Below are 17,955 nucleotides of genomic sequence, written 5' to 3' on the forward strand. Positions count from 1 at the left end.
CAAGAAAGATTGTAAAATGGGGCAAAATTCACTTAACAAATCTCTCACTTAGCCACATAAATGTTGGGCTCAATTGTGGTTGTATGTCAAGGACTACCTTTAATCCTTAGATGTTATAAGAAACCCTTCAGTCACTCACTTAATCCATAAGCAATGCATTTCCAACAAACTGAGTTACCTCATGTATCCAGTTATCTTTCTCCAGTTGGCTGAAAACTCGTTTCACTAAATCTTTAGCTGGCTCATCTTCACGATATTCCTTTTTTATAGCTGAACAGCATTTCTGATACAACTTATATTTATAGTGCTTCAGTCTGTGATAAACCTGGGTACGCTTTTTACATACACCACCAACCTTCAACCTCTGCAGAAACATAAGTTCTTTTAGTGGGTATGTTCTGAATAACAGTAGTAAACACTGCAATTAGTTAAGCAGTCACTTCATATTAGAGAATTTGGGAAAAGAGAATTAGAAGCCCAGCAAATACATAGTAAGTTAAAGCTGTACATATGCGCAGCAGATGCTGTTAGTGTACAAAAGGAATTGGACAAAATGTTGCTTCAAAGTGCGTAGTTCTCACATAATAAAGTCATCACAGCTTCTAAACAGAAGCTTCACTTCTGTTTACTTAATTACCCAGCTATGTAAGGTTAGTTACTTCATTTGCACATAAAATATCAGAAAAAAAAACAATTATTTTTAGATATTTACTGCTATTCTGAAGTAAGCCTATATCTAGCATTTTTATTTTCATTTTAGGCAGTGTTTGGGTTGTGCATTCAGAAAACCAAGATGCCAATGGAAAAAAGATTTCAAAATTGAGCCGGGTTTTAAACTTGAGACTTTCTATATACGTTTATGTAAGTTTTATATAAGACTTTGTCAAAACTGGGCAGGTAGATAAAGTAGTACAGTATAATAATACACTGTTAAACGTCAACCCAAGTTTCCACTCTGAATCAGTAGGTTACAGCAAAAAAAAAATCTTCAAAAAGGAAGTTCACAAGAAGTTTAAGTTACGCAAATATTATAGAGGCAGACAATCGTGCATGCAAGTTTACTAGCACTTATTTCAAGGAAGTGACTCTGATTATTCTTGGTTGCTGATAGAAATAAACAATAAATAGCATGAACTGTAATATATTATTTAGATCTGAAGTGGAAAAGGTGCTCTGGAATCAGTGTGAAAAACAAATCTTTCAGGAAGGCTAAAAATGGAGGTGAGCGCCACCCTCCAGAGTTGGAGATGTCTGGATAGGGGAAACCTTTATTTTTATTAAAAACACAAAAAGGTTTCCTTGTCAGTCATGTCTGACACTAGGGGCTGGATGCTCATCTCTGTTTCTTGGCCGAGGAAGCCGATGCTGTCCAAAAACAATTTCCACAATCATGTGGCCAGCATGGCTGTACTCCAAAGGTGCACAGAATGCTGTTTACTTCCGAAATGGTACCTCTTTATCTACTCACATTTGCATGCTTTCATACTGCTAGGTGGGCGGGAGCTGGAGCATGAATGGGAGCTGACTCCATTGCACTGCACTCAAATCTTGAGTGCAGGCAGTTAGTTGACAAGCTCAGTGTCTTTAACCCTTGAGCCGTCATGCCCCCTCGTAATAAGCTAATAGACAAGAGATAATCAGTTAAAAGAAAGACAAGAAAACATGAAACAAGGATTGGAAGGCTCAAGATTTGAAAAAAATTTAGGAAATGGAAAGAACAACAGATATTTTAGAACAGAGGTGGGGAATGATGGCCTCTTTATGACATGGACTTCAACTCCCAGAATTCCTGAGCCAGCATGGTTGGCTCAGGAATTCTGGGAGTTGAAGTCCACAAGTCATAAAAGGGCCACTGTTCCCAATCCCTGCTTTAGAACTTCAGCAAAGGGAATTCAGATTCAGAAGAATCTCCAGAAATTTTGGAAAGGTGAATTTTGAAGGCTCTTTTAAAGAGACGCCGATGGGTACAGTGAGTAATGATCATAGCATGGCACATACGAAACACCTTTCCCATTCTGGTTTTGAGCACACTACGTCTCTGGCAGACATAATTTTTAAATACCACATCTGAAACCTGTGAACAAAATAGCCCTAAAAAGTACAAAGACTTTAAAACAAACAAATACATTTGCTTTTCAGAAATTAGCAAAGCCTACCTGTGTATCGTAGGACATGAAGTCATCCACTTTTAATGTTGTAGGATTGTACTGTTTTCCAGAAAAAATCACTATAAACCTACAGTCTCTGTCTAGCTCACAGGCTTGACAAATACGTGTCTCTGAGAATTGTCGAATTATGCGGACATCGGAGTAACTGTCCACTCGTGTCTAGAAAAATACAATTGATTAAAATTCTGTTGTTAATAGCTCCAGGGATTTAGTTACAACATTTGGAGATATTACACATTCATATACCATAGATTTAGAGAGTCCTTGACTTACAACCATAATGGAGTTCAGGTTTCTTGAAGGCAAATGAGAAAAGTACTAAATCAGGATGCATGCATGTCAAACCCGCAATGTATCGGGACTATTTTGCCATTGCTGACAATGGGGTGGGCACAGATTCCGCATGACGTGCCAGGCCCATAGGCCTGCAGTTTGATACCCCTGCATTAAAGTATTACAAATATATAGGTTGTCCTTGACTTATGACCACAACTGAGCCCCAAGTTTCTGTTGCTAAGTGAGACATTTATGTGTTTTGCCTCATTTTACAACCTTTCGTGCCACAGTTGTTAAGTGAATCACTGCAGTTGTTAAGTTAGTAACATTGTTGTCACATGAATCTGGCTTCCCCCTTGAGTTGGCTTGCCAGGTTACAAAATGTGACCACATGACCCTGGGACACTGCAACCGTCATAAATACAAGTCAGTGGTCAAACATCTGAATTTTGATCAGGTGACTTTGAGGATGCTGCAATGGTCGTGTGAAAAATGGTCATAAGTCACTTTTTTCAGTGCTGTTGTAACTTCAAACGGTCAGTAAACTAACTGTTGTAAGTTGAGGACTACCTGGATTTAAAGCATCAATTCAAAATCTTTAAAACTGGATTTCTGAGACTTTTTAAAATGGTAAAAAGGGGATCAGTTTGGTAGGAAGTATAATTCAGAGAATAGAATTATATCACAAAACACCAAGCCATCCATCACAGGCATGCCAAGGGCATTATACTGTATGGGAATCCTTCCAAATGGAATAATCTAAAATAAACCATTATTTCAGAAAACATGGTCCCAAACTATGTAGGACTTTAAGGATTATAACTATAACTCTCAGGACAGTTCAGTGGTAAGCATCAGTTGCCTGCAAAATCTACTTTTCCATTTTCAGTTACAAAATGCACTTGTCCTGGCCATCCAATTTCCCGGAAGTACATCTTCCAAAACAGGAAGTGATTCATAATGTTCCAGAGGCCATTGCAGAAAGCTTTCCTTCTAAAAAACTAAAAAGCCCTCTTGGATTAGTGTGTTTAGGAAAAGACAATAGTACATGGTTCCAGAAAACCATAGATCCCACTGTCCTTGAAATTGTGAGCTTTACATTTCCATACAAAGCTTCTCTTAGTTTTAAAGCAGCCGCATCCTTTGCAAAGCATACATAGCTTCTTAAAAGACTATCCCCAGAGATTGCACATGATTGACAGCCAATACTGGGGATAGCCTTTGAAGAATTTTACAAGCCTTTTAGGAAACCAACACTCTTTATACAGGAGTCCTTTTGAATGCTTTGCATAGGGCTCAGTCAATGCCTACTTTTCGGTGAATCTACCAAACATTTTAATGTATGAAAAAACAGTATAGATTCATATTATATTATTGATAGACATTATGATACAGGGAGTCCTCAACTTACGACCACAACTGAGCCCAAAATTTCTGTTCCTAAGTGAAACATTTGTTAAGTGAATTTTCCCCCATGTTACAACCTTTCTTGCCATAGTTGTTAAGTGAATCAGGTTAGTAACATGGTTGTTAAGTGAATCTGGCTTCCCCATTGACTTTGCTTGTCAGGTATGAATAATAATAATAAAGTTGGAAGGGACCTTGGAGGTCTTCTAGTCCAACCCCTTACTCAGGGAGGAAACCCCAAGCCATTTCAGACAAATGGCTGTCCAGTCTCCTCTTAAAAACTTCCAGTGTTGGAGCATCCACCGCTTCTGGAGGCAGGTTGTTCCACTGATTAATTGTTCTCACTGTCAGGAAGTTTATCCTTAGTTCTAGGTTGCTTCTCTCCTTGATTAGTTTCCATCCTTTGCATCTTGTCCTGCCTCAGGTTCTTTGGAAAATAGCTTGACTCCCTCTTCTTTGGGGCAGCCCCTAAGATATTGGAACACTGCTATCATGTCCCCCCACGCCCCTTCTCTTCATTAAACTAGACATATCCAATTCCAGCAACTGTTCCTTAAATGTTTTAGCCTCCAGGCCCCTGATCATCTTTGTTGCTCTTCTTTGCACTTTTTCCCAGAATCTCAACATCTTTTGCTTCTTCCTCTTCTTTGCATCCTCTTTTATCACTTGTTCCACTGATTAATTGTTCTATCAGGAAATTTCTCCTTACTTCTAAGTTGGTTCTCTCCTTCATTAGTTTCCATCCTTTGCTTCTTGTCCTGCCTTCAGGCGGGTTGGAGAAGAGCTAAGGCAGACACGTCAAACACAAGGCCCGGGGGCCGGATCTGGCCCGCAAAGTGGTTTCATGCGGCCCGCGAAGCCATCCTGGAAACAGTGAGGGAACGGCCCCCACTGCCTTGGCCCTGGCCCAGAGAGCCTCCTCCTGCCAGAGACCCTCAGATCTGTCCCACTCCTGCCCAGGCCCCCATAGGCACCCTTGATGCGAACGATGCAGAGCTGGCCACGCCCACCCAGTAGGCCATACGCACTCTAGCCACGCCCACCCAGTAGGCCACGCCCACCCTGGCCATACCCACCCAGCCCCCTGAGGGCAACTACAATGCTGATGCGGCCCTCAATGAAATTGAGTTTGACACCCCTGAGCTAAGGGGATCCCATGGCTCCTGGAGACTTCAACCGTCATAAACATGGACAGGTTGCCCAGCACCTGAATTTTGATCAGGTGACCTTGGGGATGCTGCAACGGTCGTGTGAAAAATGATTGTACGTTAGCTTTTTCCCAGTGCTCTTGTAACTTTGAACGGTCACTAAAGGAATTGTTTTAAGTCGAGGAGTACCTGTATATGTTACTCCTTTTCCCTGTTGTATACTGTACTAAGAAAAATAACACACCACATGGATCTGAATGCCAGAGCCAAATCAACTAAGCAATTAAATTAAAAGATTAAGAGGAAAATTTAGTACCTTGTATCGTTCTTTCCAGCGACATCCCGAAACTAGACTCTCAAGGCGAGGCTTAATGAAGCGGTCATCCAAATAATAGAGGGAAGTTAGCATATCCTGTGCATATCTCTTCTGTCTTTCCCCCTCTTTGGAGAGAAAACGAATAGGCCTTGTTATGAACATCACAATTTTATAACGAGTACAAGGAGTCCTCAACTTACGACCACAATTGGAACAGGACGTTCAGTTGCTAAGGAAGGCGGTTGTTAAGTAAGTTGCACCTCATTAATGACCCTTTTGCCATGGTTCTTAAGAAAATCACATGGTCCTTAAGGGAATTCAGTTTCCCCCATTGACTTTGCTTGTTGGAAGCCGGCTGGGAGTAACAATCATGTACTCCAGGGGTTGGGAATGATGGTCCTTTTATGACTTGTGTGGACTTCAACTCCCAGAATTCCTGAGCCAGCATGGGAGTTGAATTCCACAAGGGGGCATCGTTCCCCACCTCTGATGTAATCCCAGGACAATGCAACCGTAGTAAATAAATGCGGGTTGCCTGAATTTTGATAACCTGACTTGTGGGGATGCTGTGATGGTTGTAAGTTAGACGAAGAATCATAAGTCACTTTTTTCAGCACCACGGTAACGTCAAATGGTTGCTAAATGAATGGTAGCAAGTTAAGGATTCTCTCTAATGCATTTATTTACTGCTCTGAGAAAAAAAATGAAAGAGGATAACAAATAGTCTCTTTGGGAGGGGTGCTTGCTTACCATATAAAGAACTCAGAAATGTATCATCAATTGCATCGATGAGAAAGGCATTTACGACTCTTTGAAAGTGCAAATAATGATCGACCTTAGACACTGTTAAAAAAAAATCAACACAAATATGTATCAGTACAGCCCGTATGAATAAATGACTAGGTGCTAATAAATACTATAAAAAGGATATTTAAGTAACTTCTTATTTGTTGTTGTGACCTTACCGAATGGAACATGTCTCTCCAATAAGATACTGGCGCTACGATACTGTCTATCTTGATGTTGTTGCTCTTCCTCCTCAAAGTTCTCCCATTCTGACTCCTCCTCCTCCTCCTCTTCTTCATCATCATCGATGAAATCTTTCATGCTATCTTTATCAGACACATCACCAATTTCTTCTTCTGCGAGGGGTGAGTGAGCATCATGTTGTATCAAGTCATCATCTGTACTTCCCTGACATGAAAAAAGGCAGAGTATTAATGGAATATTTTAGTTGAATTCATTGGTGTTTCCTGAATGGAATTATCATTAATTCATGTTAAAGTAATGTTGCTGTGTATATAGATACAGTAGCAATATGTTTTATGTTAGGCCCCTGGATATTGCAAAGTTTGAGCTAAGTGGTCATACAAAACAATCAGTAGCTTATCTACAAAGATCAGAACTGTGCAAACAATGGTTTTCCATGCGATGCTCTATCAAAGTGAAAGTTGGACTTTAAAGGAGCAGGATAAGAAGACGCTTTTTAATTTTGGGGTTGGGGAAAACTCCTGAGAATAGTATGGACAGACAGGAAAACCAATACATCATTGTAAGATCAACCCAGTGTTTCCGCTGGAGGCACAAATGATCAGGTTCATATTACCCAACTTCAGACACGTTATGTGGAGACCCAACTCTCCAGAGAAGGCTCTAATGATGAGAAAGATGGAAAAAAAGAGAACATAACCAAAAAGCAAGGTGGAGGGAGTCAGTTACAATAGCAATGACATTGTTGGAAGAGTTACAGATTGTCATGGAGAAAGTCTACGTGGTCACTAAGAGTTGATTAAGAGTCAAAGAAGAAGTGCAAGTTCAGAAGATGTGGAGCAGGGGTGGGGAACGATGGCCCTTTTATGACTTGTGGACTTCAACTCCCAGAATTCCTGAGTCAGCCATGCTGGCTTAGAAGTCTGGGAGTTGAAGTCCACAAGTCATAAAGGGGCCATCGTTCCCCACCTCTGATAACGGAAAGACCTGGATAACATCATCATCGGATAACATCATCATCAAGATTATGTACTCAATGGCACTTAATCAAATGAAGTCACCCACAAGCCAATCATTTGTGGCTACTTTCCTAGTGTTGGGATCACAAGGTAAATATAAAAAGATGCTTCTAAGATTCACACGGAGTAGGTGAAATCCATCTGTGGGCTAGCGTGAAAAAGCAAGTGTGAAAATATGTTTTTGAAAATGAATTGGGAATGTACCTCATCATGTTGATTGACTTTGCCAGATTTTCTTGATTGCCGGAAAGACACTTCTTGCAGTTTTATGTGTCTTTCTCGTTTCTTATTTGCTGCTTTCTCTGCTGGGGATGTGGGTGACTCCCCATCAACAGATAAATCGTCTTCGCTAATTACGCTCCTGCCTTTAGCGATCACTTTCCTAGGAACATTGCTGTCACTGCTTTCGTCACTGTCATATATCATGGCTTCCCGAGGTCTCTTCCTCTTTCCAAAGGAGATATTTCCATCTTCCAGATCCTCTGAAGACACATCACTGCCTCCTTTCTGAAAATCTGCATCACTCCCATCCTCACCGTTTCTTTTGCTAAGTATGGAGGTCTCTTCTTCTTTTCCATCTACATCTTGTTTTGAACTGGACTTGGAATCTTTTTCTGATGATGATGATGATGATGATGATGTTGACGAGGAGGAGGATGTAATTTCATCGTCATCATCCTGACTTTCAGGAAATATATATCTTTTAGTCCGCCTCCAGTCAACATGAGATTTGGCTACTGATTTTGTTGTCGTGCTTCTAGTTTTGTATCTTTTCCTTACAGGATTAGTTTCCATAAGGATTTTCTAAAAATATATAGATATATGTATATAAATTCGGAATTCTAAGTTCATATTTTTGCTTTTACAATTCCTAAAACAGTGATGGGAAACCAGTCAAACCAGGTTTTCCTTTTCTGCTAACACCCCTTGTTGCAGACTTAAAAGAAGTAGATGTACAGTAAACTCTTAATTTAATGGATTGTTAATTGGGCAGAAAAGTATAAGCAGTCCTTGACTTACAACCATTCATTTAGTGACTGTTCAAAGTTACAATGGTACTGAAAAAAGTGACTTACAACTGTTTTTCACACAACCATTGCAGCAAGCAAAGTTAATGGGGAAACGAGATTCATTTAACAGTTGTTACTTACTTAACAGCTACAATGATTCACTTAAAAACTGTGGCATGAAAAGTTGTAAAAAGGGCATAACAGTTAACAACTGTCTTGTTAGGTACAGAATTTTGGGCTCAATTATTTTTATAAGTCAAGGAAAACTTGTAATGTCCTTCAGAACTCATTGCCTCTTATGGCAAATGAATTTTTTGTATTTTGGTAAAAGCATTTTTGCCTCTAGATCCAAAATCTGCCAAACAAGTCCAGGAAATCTCCAATTTTGTGTGTGTGTGTATGGGGGGGGGGAAGAAATCTCACAGAACTTTCTAATGTTGTAGAATTGCAGACAATGCAAAGTTTTGTAAATCTGTTTGATTCAGGTGACATCAGTTGAGTTATAGTTTTAAAGACATCCAACTGCATGATAGGCCAGAAACAAAATCTCACTTTTGGAAATAAATTCTGCAAGTTATAGAGAACTACTGAATTTTCAGAGAATTTGCCAAAATATTGATTCAAGGCCTGCAACAGCCCTTCATAATTGTTTATTAGATTCCTCAGACTTTGGCATCAAAGAAATATAATCTGATAGGTATTTGGAAACAGGCAAACACGGAGCCAGCTAAGGATGCTAAGCATGACGATATGAAAGATTACTTCTGTTTATTTTTACCTCATCTTTATTATCTTTAGAAATAAGGTGGCGAACATACTTAATATTTCTTCCTTCTTTTCTTTATCCCCACAATCGCAACTTTGTAAGGTGGGTTGGATTGAGAAGGAATGACTGACGCAAAGTCACCCAGCTGGTTTTCATGGCTAAGGTGGGACTTGAACTCACCTTTTCTTGGTTTCTAGCTGGTTGCCTTAACCTCTAGATCAAACTGGTTCTTGGTTCTCTTAAAGTCTGTAAACGTAAACATAGAAGTTCAACATCGGAAAACAGAGACTTTTCAGAAACTGATATTGATCAAAAGTACTTTTTAAAAAGAAATATATTATTAATATTATCTTCATGAAACACATCAAGTAACAACAGCTAATAAGTAGCAAAAAATAACATATTCTTGTAGTGTGTCTTTGAGACAACACCCAAGACACACTACAACAGCATCAGATAAGAATGGCTGAGGCTCCCAGATGTGCAAGAATCAGAATTTTGGATCTGCGTCCACACCTGAAGCGGTAAAAGAGGATGCGAAGAAGAGGAAGAAACAAAAGATGTTGAGACTCTGGAAAGAGTGCAGAGAAGAGCAACAAAGATGATTAGGGGACTGGAGGCTAAAACATATAAAGAACGGTCGCTGGAATTGGGTATGTCTAGTTTAATGAAGAGAAGGACGAGGGGGGACATGATAGCAGCGTTCCAATATCTCAGGGGCTGCCGCAAAGAAGAGGGAGTCAAGCTATTCTCCAAAGCACCTGAAGGCAGGATAAGAAACAATGGATGGAAACTAATGAAGGAGAGAACCAACTTAGAACTAAGGAGAAATTTCTTGACAGTTAGAACAATTAACCAGTGGAACAACCTGCCTCCTGAAGCTGTGAATGCTCCAACACTGGAAGTCTTTAAGCAGAGATTGGGCAACCATTTGTCTAAAATGGTACAGGGTCTCCTGCCTGAGCAGGGGGTTGGATGACAAGAAGATCTCCAAGGTCCCTTCCAACTCTATTGTTATTCTGTTAACATCAGGCAAACTATCGCTTTTCGCTTGACCGTATCCCTGCGAAGATCTCTTTTGAAATGTTCTTCTCGGCTGCACGGAGCGATCGAACGCCAGGAGGTAGAGGAGGGCGATTGCTGCGGACTATGGGACCCGGAATCCTTGGCACCGGGAAAGTCTAAGCGGGCGGAAGACTGAATGACAAGCCTAAACTTTCCCCGCTTTTCCGTCATTCCAGTTCTGCCGAGGCAACTTAAAAGTAAATCCGATCGCTTCTGAAAAAGAGAGAGCGAAAGCGAAACCTAATCGCGCTCGGGCGGTCTCCTTGGAAAACTCCTAGAGGCTTAAGGGCTACAAACCCATCAGACCCGGGCTGGGCGTGATGAGATTCCTCGGGATCCCTTCCAAATCTTAGGCAACCCTCCCTTGAAATGCGAGATTCAGACGGACGGCGCCAGCGCTCACCTGACTCTCTGAAAGCGCTTCTAGGAAACGACTGGCCGACGCAGCCAGCGGAGCGAAACACCAACTGTGAAAACAACACTGCGCAGACGATCTTGTTTGTCGGGCCCGCTTCTTTTCTTCCTGTGGCTGTAATTGGCTGAGCTTTACCGCTACTCGGTTCCGGCTCCTTATTTAGGCGGCCGGTCCAGCTGACCAGGAAAGAGGCGGGGCGTTTCGTGGTCTTCGCGCTCTCACCATGGCTGGGCTTTTGTACAAGAACGTGTAATTTTTAAACCAATAGTTTACAGCAGGGGGTCTTCAAACTTGGCCCTTTTATGACTTGTGGACTTCAACTCCCAGAATTCCTCAGCCAGCATGCCTGGCTGAGGAATTCTGGGAGTTGAAGTCCACAAGTCATAAAAGGGCCAAGTTTGAAGACCCCTGGTTTACAGTTTAGTTTGTTTAAAGGTGGTGCGTGTATGTAGTTTTGGCAATCTTGAGGTGTCCGGACTTCACTAGGGCCCATTTATTTACCCAGGCACCTGAAGGCAAGAAAAGAAACTATGGATGGAAGCTAATCAAGAAGAGAAGCAACCTGGAATTAAGGAGGAACTTTCCCAAAGGCGCTTTTTTTTCCCTTTTCAGGTGACAACTGGACTTTCTTGTGTTTCTTTTGAAGACGTGACATGAGATTTGCCTTCGGAGGTTGTGGGTACGCCATCCCTGGAAGCTTTTAAGAAGAGAACCATTTGTTAGAAATTAGTATATATGTCTCTTGCTTGAGCAGAGGGTTGGATTAGATGACCTCCAAGGTCCCTTCCAACTCTGTTACTGTATGCTGCCAGTACGCTGTTTGAGGGATTCTGGGAGTTGCAGTTCAGATTTCTTAAAGTTGCTAGGGTGGAGAAACAACTCCTTTGAATTGGCAGTACAACAGTCCTTAGATCAGAGAAAAAAATAATATGAAGGCCTAACCCCCTTTTTTTACTAGCAGACACAAATGCACATGCGGAAGAACAGGGTAGAACAACGGCTTATGACCCTCTTCTACCGGTCTACTATAGAGAGCGTCCTCTTGTGTGGTATTGTGGTTTGGTATGCTGGTCTGACAGTCGCGGATAGGAAGGCATTACAGAGGGTGGTGAGCACAGCACAAGACATTGTGGGCTGTCCCCTGACACCACTGGATGACCTTGCCAGGGCTCGCTGCCTTGGAAGAGTGAGGAAAATTCTCAGGGATGACTCACACCCTGGACGGTATCTCTTTACTCTCCTACCATCGGGTAGGAGATATCGGAGTATAGCCAGCCGCACCAACAGGCTGAAAAACAGCTTTTATCCGTGGGCTGTTAGGCTTTTGAATGGGAAATAATTTGATAAACTTTATGCATAATTGACTTGGGAGGCCGGTGCATTGTGCAATTAGCTCACGTGGTGTAATAAGATGGAGGGTTTGTGTCACTGTAAGTTGGGGGTGGGGGCACGAAGGGAGCCTCAGCCAATCTCAGTGTATACATGGTTGTACTTTGACAATAAAGGTTCATTCATTCATGCCCAGAATCGCAGCCCTGACCTACCTGAACAAGGCTTAACGCCTACGTTCTGCCTGGCTGCTTGCCTCTTGGGAGTATTTTAATTCCTGTTAATATTCCTTGTCTTTTGCTGTAAGGGGCAGAATAAATTTTATTAAGGCCATGCTTCAAACAGTTACCTGTACATGAGGATTTGAGGGTGCAATGGGCAAAATATGTGTCTTTAGATTTTTACAATGGTAAAAACCAGCTGCCGGTTTTAAATGGGCTGTAGTTTCCCCCCCCCCCAGCTTTTGAGGCATTGATTTTTAAAACTCCACAATTTTTTTTTAATTTCACAGCTCCCCAAAGTAAGGTTTGTTTCCCAAAAACACAGGCCTCTGTTAATTATTCACTTTACTTAGCTTGTTTTGTTTTGAATGTCCATAGAATTAGTCTAGGGTTAAGCTAATCATGTACCCAGATGCTTGAATGTCCATAGAATTAGTCTAGGGTTAAGCTAATCATGTACCCAGAGGCTTGAATGAATGTCCATAGAATTAGTCTAGGGTTAAGCTAATCATGTACTGGTTACTCGTGCTTATCTTGATGGACTTAGGCCAACACGTCACTTCCGCTTAGGGTCATGATCTGGTGACGTGGGTTTGTTTACGTCACTGATCAAAAGTGCTGATAATTTTCATTAAAAAAAAGGTATACACTATATCTACTGCCATCGTTACAGGAGAAACATGGAGCAGTAAGTTTCTGTGGTTCATATGTTAGATAAAGTGCCGTGTTATGAAAATGACAATGTCTTGGGGATGCACTATAGATAAAAATAATATCAAAATACAAGTAGTCCTTGACTTATGACCACAATTGAGCCCAGTACTTCTGCTGCGAAGTGCGACAACCTTTCTTGCCACAGTTGTTCAGCGAATCACTGCAGTTGATAAGTTACTTACACAGTTGTTAAGTGAATCTGGCTTCCCCATTGATTCAGCTTGGCCAAAGGATGCAAACGGTGATCACATGACCCTGGGACACTGCAGCTGTCATAAGTATGAAGCAGTTGCCAAGCATCTGAATTTTGATCACAGGATCACGGGGCTGTTGCAAAGGTCGTAAGTGTGAAAAATGGTCATAAGTCACTTTTTCTAGTGCCATTGTAACTACTTGTAGATTGGGCTGTGCTGGGAATCGTCACACTTTATTTCATCACAGGCCTGTTGCAAACTGCCCAGTCGTCAACATTTCCAGTTTTAATTACTTTTGACATAAAAATCAAATTGTTCATCTTCTAAATCACGGGTGTCAAACTCGATTGCATATGTGACATAACATGATGTATTATGAAGTTTTTTGCCTTTGGGAGCTGGAGTGGGCATGGCCTGTGCCTGACGCATCTGGTCCATGGGCCACCAGTTTGACACTTCTGCTCCAAAGAGGCAGAATATGATTTTGTCCTGATTTTGCAAGCTGGACACACGGAAGGTAGGTGTGCTTACAATTAATTTATTCTTCTATAGTGTAACTACGTATTTACGTAGCTCTTCCATTCCACTGGATCTTTCTTACTGCTCTGCATAACAAAGAAATTAAATTTTCTGTTTGAATTTCCCTGCATTTCTCTCCCACACGATGGCACTGTTGTCCAACTGTTTCCCATCCTCCTCCTGCCTTCATAAAAATATTGTTTCATAAGCAATGGCCCACCTACTGTTTTGGAAATAATTTTCAATGCTCAGGAAAAACAGACTTTATACTTTGATTATTAGTATGGAGACGATCTTTTATTAAATGGGTGGGGATGAATTTGAAACAGCAAGTTCATGCAGCTGAGTGCAGCAAGAGTTTACACTGGAGACCGGGATAAGCAAGAGAAAGGAGAGGCTTAAGACTGTTTTCAGGGCAACAAGTTAAAACATAAAAAAACTAAAGCAAACTGACTCTTGTTAGGATCTTTCCAAGTCAGCGTTTCTCAATCTGAACAACTTTAAGACTTACGGATTTCAACTCCCAGAATTCTCTGGCAGCATGCTGGTTGGGGAATTCTGGGTGTGGAAATTCACAAGTCTTAAAATTGCTCAGATTGAGAAACACTGCTCTTACGTGCAGCGAGATGGAGCAGGAGAGAAGAGGGATATTAAATTGGCCCAAACAGGTCCATCTTAATAATGGAATACTTTCTGAAATTCTTTTCTCCTCTTGTAAGCTGATGCTGTGAACTGGAATCGTGTGAATTCAGCTATAGCAGCTATTCACCTAATTCAGAACGAATAGCTTAACAAGCCTGGCAAAGCCCTGTTTGAAAATCCTCTGGGCTGCAAGCTTTTAAAATTGGAATTGGAAAAGAAAGCCATCTACTCCTTAGCGCAGCAGCTTCCAACCTTTTCTATACCCTGCACCCCTAGAACGCTTCTGATATATTCTCGCACTTCTTACAAAAGTTCAAAATAAGGGCAATGAATTATGCATATACACTATAATTTTGAAAACCCAAATTTTCGCTCCGCCTGGAATATTGTCTCACAAGCACCCCTGGTTGGGAACTCCTGCCTTAACGCAACCCATAGAAATCACGAGGTTTTTAAGAAGAGATTGGATAAACACTTATAGGGCCTTCTGCTTGAGCAGAGAGTTGGACTAGAAGACCTCCAAGATCACTCCCAACTCTGTTATTCTGTATAAATAAATATCCAAGATGAAAACCTTTTTTTTGGAATATTGGGGTTCTTATCCCAGCAAAGGATAAGAACTTCCTTAAGTAACACCAGCTGCCTGCAATTAGTGCAGGTTCGCATCCCACCAGGCTCAAGGTTGACTCAGCCTTCCATCCTTCCGAGGTAGGTAAAATGAGGACCCAGATTGTTGGGGGCAATAAGCTGACTTTGTAATAATGCCGCTTGGGGGGGGAAGCCCTAATAAGCAGGCATATACATAGAATGAAGGCTATTGCTAAGCACATTTGATTTGTGCTTAGATTGTAAGCCGCCCTGAGTCTTCGGAGAAGGGCGGGATATAAATGGGATTAAAATAAAAATAAATAAAATAAGATTGACGTCAACACTTTTGAGGTAGGCAAACTCAAGAAAGAAGCATGATAGGCTTTATGTTAGAGGTATCACAGTCAGCACTTTCCTTCAGAAAACATGGATTTCCTTTTCTGCAAAATATAAGTAACCATGCTGCATCAGCTTGGGCTAAGGTGATTGAGAGGGGCATTTTAAAAATCATCCATTTATTCATTGTTTGGTTTGTACATTGCTTTTCTGCTTTGATGAACACACAAGATAGCTAAGAAAATGTAAATATGGTTGTTGGGGGCAATAAGCTGACTTTGTAATAATGCCGCTGGGGGGGGGGCGAAAGCCCTAATAAGCAGGCATATACATAGAATGAAGGCTACTGCTAAGCACATTGATTTGTGCTTTAAATTGTAAGCCGCCCTGAGTCTTCGGAGAAGGGCGGGATATAAATGGGATTTTTTTAAAAAAAGGAACTGATAAAATTGGAAATGGCAAAGCATCAAACACCCAAAACAGTTTACACATGAGAAACATATATAATATTGAATAATAGAATAACAGAGTTGGAAGGGACCTTGGAGGTCATCTAGTCCAACCCCCTGCTCAGGTAGGAAACCCTATATTGTTTCAGACAAATGATTCTCCAATCTCTTCTTAAAACCTCCAGTGTTGGAGCATTCACAGCTTCAGGAGGCAGGTTGTTCCACTGATTAATTGTTCTCGCTGCCAGGAAATTTCTCCTTAGTTCTAGGTTGCTTCTCTCTTTGGTTAGCTTCCATCCGTTGCTTCTTGCACTGCCTTCGGGTACTTTGGAGAATAGCTTAACCCCCTTTTCTTTGTCACAGCCCTTCAAATATTGGAACTCTGCTATCGTGTCATTCCAGTCCTTCTTTTCGTTAGACTTTTCATTAAACAATCATTTTCATGCTCAGTTTTTAACCTCAACAATAAGAACAACAACAACAAAAACCTGGCCACAGGCAGTTGCTGCTTTTAACAGAATGACAATGTTGCAGTGAAAGCAGTGTCTTTTTGGGGTGTATGCAATACAGATAGGAAAGGAATGTTGCTTATGATGCTACAATACTGCTCATGTTATTCTGACCCCCTTTCCCTTGGGGTTCTTATGTTGGGCTGTATGGGGAATTTCAAGGGAGTTTGAGGCTTTGATTGATTGTGTGCCATCAATGCAATGACAACTTTTAGCACCCACATAAGATAGATTTTCTCCATGGCAACCTATGTCTCCAACTTGGACTTTCAAGTGTTCCACCTGTGCATTGCTGTTGCAATAAACTCCATCTATCTTATTGGTGGTCATACTGTTCTGCTCTTTGCTTCCATCTTTCCCAGCATTAGCGTTTTCTCCAGAGAGCTGGAAAATTTGGGAAAAGTATCACAACTGTATTTTCACAGGCCTTAATGGGAAGCAGATGTGGATCTCTGTTCGTGATTCAGTGAAGCTCTTTATATATTCTTTATAAAGTCAGGATTAATAGTGTAGGAACAACCTTCTGATTTCCCAGTAGGTGGCATTTGAGCCTTATATTTGAGGAAAACAAAAGCCAGAGGGAAAAAAAATGGCTCACCTCATTCAACTTCCTCACCTTTTTATTGCTGCTCTTCTTACTAAGTAAAATATCCCATATCGGTGCAGACAAAATTAGATTAGGATGACTTTGATGGGCATTGTTCTCTAGGACAAGGGTTCCCAATCTTAGCAACTTTAAGATGTGTGTATTTAAACTCCCAGAATTCAATATTAAGTCTTCAACTTTAAGAGGTGTGGACTTCAACTCCCAGAATTCCCAAGCCAGCATGAATGGCTGGGAATTCTGGGAGTTAAAGTCCACACATCTTAACATTGCCAAGATTGGGAACCCCTGAGCTAAGAAATATTAGAAGTCAGAAAGTTTGTCACGAGCTTTCTCCCTATTCCTTTTTCCTCCAATAAGACTGTACAGGTAGTCCTCGGGTTACAGCCAGTGGTGGGATTCAATTGGTTCGCACCACTTTGGCAGGACCGGTAGCTAATTTTTTGTTGCCCAGGCCCAGAATGGATTTCCGGAAGCGGCATCCATACAGAGAACCGGTTGTTCACATATTTGAATCCCACCACTGGTTACAACCTTTTGCTTAGTGACCATTCAAAGTTACAACAGCATTGAAAAATGTGACTTACGACTGTTTTTCACACGATCGTTGCAGCATCCCCGTGGTCACATGATCAAAATTCAGATGCTCGACAACTGGTTCATATTTATGACGGCTGCAGTGTCCCGGGGTCATGTGATCACTTTTTGTGACCTTCTGACAGGCAAACTCAATGGGGAAGCCAGATTCGCTTAACGATTGTGTTGCTCACTATACAACTGCGGTGATTTACTTAACAACTGTGGCAAGAGAGGTTGTAAAATGGGGCAAAACTCACTTAACTGTCTTGCTTAGCAACATAAACATTGGGCTGAATTGTGATCGTAAATCGAGGGCGATCCGTAAGCAGTATGTTAAAATACAGAAATTTCAAATTGTTTCAGCTTTACCCCAAAAGATGGTAGTTGGGGCTGTGTGGGGAAGAGATGATATACGAAAATGTTTTAGAGATAGGTCTGGGGTGAAGAGTAGAGCAAATGGATGGCAAAGGCAATTTCATGACTGGTGCTCAAAACATTCAATTTCTGCCTTATCTGTTGAAGAGTCCTGCTGCAGAACCTAACATTAAGGAATTTAGAAAGTGTAAAAAAATGCCTTAACTATGTATCAATACCTTCGGTTATTTCAGGAACCGAAATCTTATCAATAAGAAAAGAGATGCTTGCAACTCTAAGTGAAATGATTACAACTTTCCTCCAGGAGACCTCGTTC

The 17,955-nt window shown here is 41.2% G+C and overlaps 1 protein-coding gene across 3 annotated transcripts in view; it reads right to left on the bottom strand.

Moving 5' to 3' along the window:
* Positions 1 to 17,955, bottom strand: part of CCDC82 (coiled-coil domain containing 82) — a 45,973-nt gene that overhangs the window by 779 nt on the left and 27,239 nt on the right. The window contains exons 1-8 of one of the 3 annotated variants that reach the window (XM_081326542.1): positions 10,569 to 10,581; positions 9,281 to 9,346; positions 7,529 to 8,128; positions 6,281 to 6,509; positions 6,066 to 6,158; positions 5,316 to 5,440; positions 2,157 to 2,327; positions 179 to 364 (exon numbers count right to left, since the gene is read on the bottom strand). In XM_081326542.1, coding sequence (XP_081182668.1) covers positions 179 to 364; positions 2,157 to 2,327; positions 5,316 to 5,440; positions 6,066 to 6,158; positions 6,281 to 6,509; positions 7,529 to 8,119 — 1,395 coding nt within the window. In that variant the 5' untranslated portion in view covers positions 8,120 to 8,128; positions 9,281 to 9,346; positions 10,569 to 10,581. Of the gene's footprint in view, positions 1 to 178; positions 365 to 1,468; positions 1,620 to 2,156; positions 2,328 to 5,315; positions 5,441 to 6,065; positions 6,159 to 6,280; positions 6,510 to 7,528; positions 8,129 to 9,280; positions 9,347 to 10,568; positions 10,582 to 17,955 lie in introns of those variants that run through there. The other 2 variants (XR_014026268.1, XM_081326541.1) reach the window with 2 other exon arrangements.

Source organism: Vipera berus (assembly GCF_964194415.1).
Source record: "Vipera berus genome assembly, chromosome: 4".
Classification (NCBI taxonomy): Eukaryota; Metazoa; Chordata; class Lepidosauria; order Squamata; family Viperidae; genus Vipera; species Vipera berus.